Below are 9,819 nucleotides of genomic sequence, written 5' to 3'. Positions count from 1 at the left end.
ATCAACATTATGAATTCCTTTTATAATCTTAAACACATGAAAATTCCCTCTAACTCTCTTTTTTCCAAGAAAAAATTTTAACACATTGGCTCCCACATAACTCACCGGTGGGTCATGATAGTCTTCCAGTAAGACCTGCATGACCCACTGATGAGTCATGTTGTATTTTCTTTTTAAAGGGCTACTTATTGACTGAAGACATTGCTTTTGAAGAAGAAAGGTCCACCTTTTGAAAGTGCTTGGGTTATAAAGGTTTCAATTTCAGTTCTATCAAGACTTCTTGGACCTACATGTTTTTAGCACATCATGATATAAGACTAGTGAGCCCATAATTACTGGGACAATTTCTCTTACCACCATTTTATATATAGAGTGTCATTAGGTAATTTCCACTCTGTTGGTACTTGTCAGTATTCAAGAACTTATAAAAATTGTGACAAATGGCTCACATGTGTAGTTTGTGACCTTTAAAACCCTCGATAAAATATTATCCAGCTCAGGAGTCTTATCAGTCCCAATTTTATTTTAAAAAAACTCATAATTTATGCAGTTCAACATGAACATTGTTTTCATCCATCAATAGTTCAAGATGAGGAATATTGCTGAAATCTTCATTGATAAAAATTGAAGGAAAAACAGAATTTAATGACCTAGCAATTTCATAATCATCAGATTAAAGCCTTCCTTTGTTATCCCTCAAGTATTTTATCCATATTGTAACATTTTGTTTACCCCTAATGTACTTTTAAAAAAGTCATTCCAGTTAATTTTTATATTTTCAGCCCAATGTTTTTTCATACATCCTTTTGATATCCTAATTATCTGTTTTACCAACTTATTTGATCTTCTGTCATCTTGTAAATCTTCTATAATACCAGCCAATTTAAATGTCTGATGTATTTCTTTAATTTTATCTCTTACTCTCTTTGTGAGCCAACCTGGTTTATACCAGCAGTTACCATAATTTATCTGTAAGGAATATATTTGTTTTTAATATTGAACATTTTCCACATTTGCTCAGTGTCTTCAAGTCGCTCAGCTGCACTATTTACAACAGATAATTCGTGTTGCTTTTCTTGAAATTTTCTTTTCTTTTAAATTTGATATCAAAGTATCATTATTCCTGATTTTGATATGCAACAGTGATTGCTTGTAACTAGGTGTTGCATAGTTTCCACCTTCTCAACTATTTTTATGTTAGAAGTTAATAATAACTGTAAAGTAGCATTGTTTCTTGTAGGTTTCTTGATCAATTGGTGAAGATAACCATCTTGAACAGTTTCCAGAAACCTTTCTCCCTCATGGATTAACTTTAGCATTTTCAGTCAGTATGTCTGAAATTAAAATCATAATTATGACTTCATTAATAGCAGAAATCTTAACCTCACAGTAAAGTTTCTCACTAATATCATCCTGTGATGAAACAAATTCCCACTAAGAGCTTTATCCTCTGATGTCCATCCTCCTTCTGGTACAGTGGTAAGTCTATGAACTTACAAAGTTAAAATCAGGGGTTTGAGTCCTCTTGGTGGACACAGCAGATAGCCTGATGTGGCTTTACTAATAAGAAAACACACAAAAACCCTTGATATCCAACAACAGGAGCCCAAATGGATTTAATATCCTTTATTATTATTTTTAATATTCTCAATTTCAACAGGGTGTAAGTCACTTTATATTCAGATCCACTTCCCACCCTCTCTCCACTACTATATTTGACCTAGCATGGCCAGGTGGTCAGGGCAGTAGACTCGTAATCTAAGGGTCACAGGTTTAAATCCCCATCACACCAAACCATCATATTATACTGCTCCTTTCAACTGTGGGGCATTATAATGTTGTGGTGAATCCCATTATTAAATGGTAAAAGAATAGCCAAAGAGATGGTTGTGGGTTGTAATGAGTAGTAGCTTTCCCTGTAGTCTTACACTGCTAAATTAGGAATGGCTAATGCAGATAGCCCTAGTGTAGCTGTTAAGTGAAATTCAAAAACAAACAACATACTCTGTTGCTATTAAATAACCTATAACAATGTATTTAAAATAATTTCCTGTCATCAAAATCATTAACATTTAATCATGTTTCAGTTATTCCTATCCAATCAAAGTCTTCTATTCCTGCAAGAACCCTAAATAATTATTTTATTTCTTATACCTCTACCATTACAACAGTAATAATGAAGCCTATTTTCATAGCTATTAGGCCTGACATGACCACGTGGTTAGGTACTTCATTCTTAATCTTAGGGTCGCGGGTTCGAATCCCCTCCATACCAAACACCATGGTGCTGTTCTAATGTGATGGTCAATCCCACTATTCATTGGTAAAAGAGTAGCCCAAGAGTTGTTGGTGGGTGGTGATAACTAGCTTCCTTCCCTTTAGTCTCAAACTGCTAAATTAGGGGCACATAACCCTCGTGTGCCTTTGCGCGAAATTCAAAAACGAAACAAACTTATAACTATTATATTTTTTCCGATGCTGAACTTTCCTCTGCATTTCAATTTTTTTTTATTTAGTTTATCTTTGCCTTTATCACTATCTAGTCCTAGATTAAATTTCCCCAACAGCTAAGGTAATAGCCCTTGCAAACATGTCAGACACCCCCTACTTACGTGTAAACCACAGCCTTCAACCTGCAAACTCTACATACAAATACAACATCCTCACTACTAATTTCCTTAAAAGTGCATTGTAGTCCGGAGTTCCCAAATGAAAACCATTCATTGCACTTATCGTACCTAACAAACTGTGAATGCTTAATCCCTGGGACCCAGCATGGCCAAGCGTGTTGGTAAAAGAGTAGCCCAAGAGTTGGCGGTGAGTGGTGATGACTAGCTGCCTTCCCTCTAGTCTTACACTGCTAAATTAGGGACGGCTAGCACAGATAGCCCTCGAGTAGCTTTGTGCGAAATTCAAAAACAAACAAACAAACTTAATCCCCAAACTAGTCTCAACCATAAAATAGTTTGTAAAATCAAAATAAACACTCAATAATAAATACCAGTCGCCTGTATTCGACACTGTTAAACCTAAGCTTAAAAAATAACACGTTTTCAGTTGTATTTATTAAATAAAATAATCCATTTAATTTGTCTTGTAATCTCTGCAAGTTTAATTAAAAGTGTAAAGAACCGTTATACATACCAAGCTTAAGTTAACGTTACACTACTAAAATCTAAATAAAAAGCTTATACCTACTATTGTAGTTTCCAGTCTCAGGTAATTTGGTTACTTTTTGTTATTCGACTCTAATTTCTAAAGATAAAAGTATAAAACCAAATATAATTTTAACAAATCAACAATATTAACATAACTTAGCTTTTTAACGTCCTTACTTTTCAAATAGTGACCTTCCTCCCCGCTCGAAGGTGGTTAAGGTACTCGACTCGTAACACGAAGGTCGCTGGTTCGACCTTCCCGTCACACTAAACATGCTCGTCCTTTCAGCCGTAGGAGCGTTATAATGTGACAGTCAATCCCACTATTCGTTGGTAAAAGAGTAACCCAAGAGTTGATGACTAGCTGCCTTTCCTCTAGTCTTAAACTGCAAAATTAGGGACGGTTAGCGCAGATAGCTCTCGTGTAATTCAAAAACAAACAAACAGTCAGCTTGGGAAAGAAGTTAGTTATCTTCGACTTTGATTTTGGAATTTGAACGTAAAGATGGGTGTACTGTAGAAATACTTCTAATACGATCGAAACTTGTTTGCCAAAAGTTGGATACATTAACATTTGCTTTGTAAATAGAGTTCAATGTTTTAGAATAGGAACATCAAAAATTATGTGGTGCTCACTCACCTAAGAAAAGAAATGGAAAGTTGTTAATACTAAAATAAGTGTATGTTATAAGAGTTGTATACATATTATTATTATAGCAAAACAAGCCCAACACCTCCTAAATAATATTTTTTAAATATGTTATTCCAATAATTAATATTCTCAACTTAACATGTACATCAAATTTCACCACAATTAAAATAGTCGCGTAAATCAATAATTGATTGATTTAAAAAAACAGTATCTTAAAACAAAATCCGTAATATGTGAACTAACATTAGTATTTCAGATAAAATGTTTAAAAAGTAGTTAATGTGGATACCTAATAAAGAGTAAAATGTTCCCAAAATGGAATATTGGTAAGTAATAGCAAAATCGCAACATAGAGTTTCAAAATACATCTGGGCCCGGCATGGCCAAGTGTGTTAAGGCGTTCGACTAGTGATCCGAGGGTCGCGGGTTCGAATCCCGTTCGCACCAAACATGCTCGCCCATTCAGCCGTGGGGGCGTTATAATGTGACGGTCAATCCCACTATTCGTTGGTAAAAGAGTATCCCAAGAGTTGGCGGTGGGTGGTGATGACTAGCTGCCTTTCCTCTAGTCTTACACTGTTAAATTAGGTCCGGATAGCGCAAATAGCCTTCGAGTAGCTTTGCGCGAAATTAAAAAAAAAAACATCTGACAAACAGTCGTGCCGTAGGTGCTGCCATCTCTACGATATAATAGTATAGACAATATGTATCTGCAGACGGCTCAGTGTCTTACATTCCACTTCAGTTGGGAGTTGATGTAGTTTTTGATAAGTTTACGTAAGTTATCGGAGGGAGTAGGCTTACAAGAGTTAGGTGTCCGTGACGGTTTTAATTTTATAATGGAGGTTAGTTCTAACTTTAATTTCAATTCTCTTGAACTGAGGTATTTTTATTGATAATTAGCTTGTAATACTATATTACGGAAACAAAACGACGACTACAAGTTGCAAGTTAAAATTTGAGTGTATCATACATAGCAAGTAGACTGCATAATAAACAAAAATAAGTGTTTTCTGCACAACAGTTAAAATGCGGCTTTGTGTAATGGATTGAATTTATATACCTTGTCAGGCTAATAGTACTAATAACAGTTTACCTGTTAATATTATGCAAAGTCGAACTGTTGTGTAGAATCAATATTGTACAAAATACCCCTGTATTTTAACTTTTCATGCATTGTTTTTTTTTTTTTTTTTATTAAACGATTATGAAAAAGTTGAAAGAATTAGGTCAAATTATGCATGGTACTAATACATACTGATAAGATGGACTTCATGTAAGCTAAATATAAAATTCACACTTTATGTTTTTTACATGTGACATCAATACATAAACCCATGTCAGACAACCAATGTGTTGAATAGAAATCGAATTTAGTGTTAGGATAAAAGACTGATATGATTTGAACACCATTAAATATTGTTAATAATGATCGTAATGGTGGTTGTAAATTAATAAGTATATACTTATAAGAATTCTGGGATTATAGCTATAATAAACCATATTAAATAGATCTAAATATTTATAATAGAGAAGGTAATATTTGTATAATATAGTGTAATAGGTACGGAGGGTTGAACTGAATTGAACCTTATCTGTTTAATGCAAGACTGTGCCAAGTTATTAATTTGAAGTTGTACAGTGTGCTCTCTAAATATATAGTTATATAAAATGTACAGTTACATATACCATGTTGTTGTTGTTGTAATACACATTTCTAACAAATATGACTGTGAGAAAAACAAAACAAAAAAACTGAATATTTTAAAATAGAACATTGATGATGTATATTTAACATTATAGTGTAACAAACAGGCCTAATATTGGGCTTATAAGTTTGGAAAACTTTTTCAGATACTCATCTACCATTATAAATCACATCTTCATCATAAAAGTATGTGCAGAGAAGTTTAAGTTATTCAGTTGTAGAGTTTTCTATTCTTATGAGAATCGATTAGCATTAACTGTAACAAATTAATACTGAAGAGCAGTATATATTAACTTTCTAATAATGCTCTGCCCACTGTTCTGCCCAGAGTCTCTGAGATTTTAGCATGTTTATCTCCACGTGTACATTCCTTGTGTTTCAAGGCTAAGCTAACTTTCCTTGTTTCTTTACATGTACAGTTAATGGATTTTCCTTCTTACTAAATTTTGTTTTAAGAATATCATGTTTGAGATAGATACTAGAATATTTCTTTAATTTTAGAAAAGATTATTTAATGAAATTTTGGAAAATCTGTAAAAGTTTGATAACGTTTAAAGTTTTATAAATGATGTTACTGTCAGTTTTTCATATGCTTTATAAAATTGTTACCTGTTAACTTAAAGTGAGTTTGTACTGTGGGTCTGTTTTTGAAATATAATATCTTAGTTATTTCTTCTTAAAACTTAGTATGTGAAGAAATTACAGCTTTAAACATAAACTGCGTAAAAGTATAATTGATATATGAACAAATTGGCAGTTTGTACATTGGAATTAGTTTAAATAACTAATTTATAAGAGTAGAAACCCAGACTGTGATATTTTCCCAAGAATTTCTTCAAATAATTGCATTATAATGTTTTCATTAAAGTATTATTTTTGTTTAGTATATCATTTTACTTAGTAACATTTCATAAGAGTTACTTATTTTATTTAACTTTTATTATACCCACAATGTTTTATAACATGTTTACTTGTTTTGACCTTTATTATACTCACAACATTGTTAACAGATATTATATTGTTTGTAATTCATATGCTTGTTTGAGATTGTTATATATCCATCTTTTGAACTAAAGTTCTCAACCAAGTTGGATACAACATCAACTTGTGTTGCTGCAGTCAGCTGGTTAAGCCTTACCTTCTCTCTGTAATTACTGCTTTTTTTGTGTGTTTTATTCAAGAAAGTATTAATTTGAAATAATGTTTAGAGTAAACTATTAAAGATTTAAAGAGAAAACATAAAATATTCTATTATTGTACACTAAGATACAATAAGAAATTTGTGTTTGAGGTGAAGTACCGTTTGTTGTCTTTTCTCTACAGGTGGAAATTGTGAAAGTTGGATCCAACAAAACTTTAACAACTTTGACAGATGTAAGTCTGTTATTCTTTGAATAACTGAGGATAGAATGTTTCAGGCTTAACTGTGTACATTTAAACATTAGAAGTATTTGGATCTGTTCTAATTTCAGGTTTTTTTATCACACTGTTAGAAAAGTAACTTATTTTTCAACTAAAGAATGTTGTAATGTGGCTAGCTGTATATTAAATTTATAAGGAAGGACTTGATTGGAGAAAGGTGACTAATCATTGTAACTGATTGCTTTTAAGCACCAAGTAGATCAATTAATGCCACAAAAACAATCAACTAATTGAAATCACAAATTATGACTAAAGTAAGTAAAGTATAGCCATAGTAATTTTTCATTTCTTCTTTATTAATTCATGTTTAGCTTAATCAGTTAATGTCATGACTCACCAAAATAATCAACTAATCAAAATTAACATTTCTGATTATTACTATTTTGTTTTATTTTAACTGTACAAACTTCATGCAAATAGTTCGTTAGGTGAATGTAATTGGTTAATAAACCAAATGATGAACTAGTTATCAAATGTTATAACTCGACTTTGACCATAGAAATGATATTTTCCTCATGCACTTGCCTCTGATAGTTGCATGCCAATAGCCTTGAGATAATTCCCACCAATAATCTGATGACACACCCTCTATCTACAGTAACTCCCATTAGGCACTTGAATTCATTTTATTCTTCTTTGACACTGCATTAACCTGTTGACTGCCAAGTATTTCAGCTGCTACAGCAGGTCCTAAGCTGGTTTTTTTTCAGCAAAATTGAGCAATTTTTAAGTAAGTCAAATGCATGTATGGTGCTGACATCTCGCATCGAAGTTAGGTATTATTGAGAACGAATTATCTCATCCGTGGCGCTGTTACCGATCGGCTTGGACGAGTTATCTCGCCTACGACACTGAACAGGTTAAACAGATGTTTTCAAATTTTGTGTCTAAGCTCAATTTGAGATTTGCATTTGTTAATGAAACTTTGTTTTCTTTTTAGGTTTTGTTTCAGAAACTTCAATTTTTTTTATCATAAATTCTCAAATGATATATATTAAACTTTCTCTCCTTTTCTCTGACTTCTATGCCTGACTGGGAACTAAGTATAGTTTGGGGCACTTTGATGCTTGCCCTGTTCAAGCTGTTGGTTTCTTCTTGCTCTTTGTGCTACATGTTACATAATACAATTTCAAGTAGTCTAAAACTGAGTTAAATTGTAATTTAAATTTAGAAGTTAGATAAATGTTGATGTGTAACCAATTTATATTTGCCAGCAAGATTGATACACACAATGGTCTTTTTTAATATACAAAAAACAGAATTTATGGTAAGAGTTATTATAAATAGTTATTTATATTCAAAAGTATCAGACTGGCAAACGATAGTGAGTCTTCTATCTGGTCTGGAACTGGATATCTTGTTGATGAATCACAATGAGTTGATACGGGTGCAATTCACTTAACGGGGAGCTGGCTAGTTGTATCTTTCATCAAGTTTTCCACCAATGAAATTCTAGAGTTAGGTGGTTTGTAAAGTTTGAAATATATAAATGTTTCTGATTAATATATCTGAAGTTCCCAATTAATGGGCATTAATTACAGTTATAGATTCTGAGGTTTATAGTATACCAACTGTAGCAAGCCAATAATATATACAGTCTCTTAGGGTGTCATGTTGTTTACATTATAGGTGCTTCTTGAGGTGGACTTTTGTACATGGTGAGGGGATCACCCAGAGAAGTTTCTGTTCTTCCAGTTCACCTCTTGTGTGATCTAAATATCCACCCACGTGTTTGCTGTGTTTGGAAACCCATGAAGGGGAGGAGAGAATCATGGTGGTTGAGGGGTCCAACTCCAACACACCACTTTTGTCTTGAATTCCTGTAGATGGACCATCTTTGGGTGGCTCATCCACTTGGGCTAGTGTCAACTGAGTACCAATGTTGAACATTCTTAATGGGTATTGTGGATATTGTGCCTGATACTGGTGTTCGGGTATAGTGCTCACAAAACCCTGGCATTTCTGCAGGGTCCTTGTTTGACATTATAGTGCATTCACTCATAGGGCTCCATGGTGGGTGGGGGTCAGTGGGCACTGAAATGTAGCATCTTTATTGTGTATACCTAATTTATGAAAAAAATAATGAAAAAAATTGAAAAAACAAACTATTGTAAAAATGGCCACTTGTGGATGAAAACTGTTGTACAGTCAATATCACAGTCGTATTCTGTATCTCGATTTCTAATTATTCATTCCTTATCCAAAAAATTCTTAGGTCAGATGTCTCTCTTCTTTTTTTTTATTCAAAAGGGATTAGAGGGGCTTTCTGAGTCCCTGAAGTCAGTGAAGAAGTTGTGCTCTGGAGGCATTTTGTTGGAAATATCTTCACCACAACATACCAAACTCCTTTTGAAATCAGAAGTCATTGGTGATATACCCATCAAAGTTACTCTCCATGCAACTTTGAATTCTTCCAGAGGAGTTATAGTTGAGAGGGATTTAAAGAACCTGATTCTGAGATCCTTGTTGGTTTCTCCAACCAAGGCATTTCTGCAGTGCACCAAATCTTCACTCACAAAGACGGTATTACGGTGCCTAGTAATGTTCTGATATTGACATTTACATATCCACGTCCTCCTGCCACAGTCAAAGTAGGTTATTGAAACTGTAAGGTACAGCCATGCTTTCCCCAGCCTGTAAGATGTTTCCAGTATCAATAGTTTGGTCACTCAAAAACATTATGTTGTGATTCTTTAATGTGCTCATTGTGGTGGCAAAGATCGCGACTCTCATGAGTGAAAACTAAAACCACGCTGTGTTAACTATAGTGGTCCACACCCCTCCTACTCTATTTCTTGCTCTAATGGGTGGAGGAGAAAGAGGTGCATTGCTTGAAGACTATAAATAATATCTCCTATCCAGAGGCTTGGAAATTATTG

General features: G+C 33.6%; 1 protein-coding gene across 2 annotated transcripts in view; it reads left to right on the top strand.

Moving 5' to 3' along the window:
• Nucleotides 1-4,517: 4,517 nt before the first annotated feature.
• Nucleotides 4,518-9,819, top strand: part of Sc2 (trans-2,3-enoyl-CoA reductase Sc2) — a 41,632-nt gene continuing 36,330 nt past the window's right edge. The window contains exons 1-2 of one of the 2 annotated variants that reach the window (XM_076496986.1): nucleotides 4,518-4,655; nucleotides 6,842-6,892. In XM_076496986.1, coding sequence (XP_076353101.1) covers nucleotides 4,650-4,655; nucleotides 6,842-6,892 — 57 coding nt within the window. In that variant the 5' untranslated portion in view covers nucleotides 4,518-4,649. The remainder of the gene's footprint in view (nucleotides 4,656-6,841; nucleotides 6,893-9,819) is intronic. The other variant, XM_076496987.1, reaches the window with a different exon arrangement.

Source organism: Tachypleus tridentatus, chromosome 4, assembly GCF_004210375.1.
Source record: "Tachypleus tridentatus isolate NWPU-2018 chromosome 4, ASM421037v1, whole genome shotgun sequence".
Taxonomy (NCBI): domain Eukaryota; kingdom Metazoa; phylum Arthropoda; class Merostomata; order Xiphosura; family Limulidae; genus Tachypleus; species Tachypleus tridentatus.
Note: the sequence above shows the minus strand (reverse complement) of the source record. Positions and strands in the feature narration are given on the sequence as shown.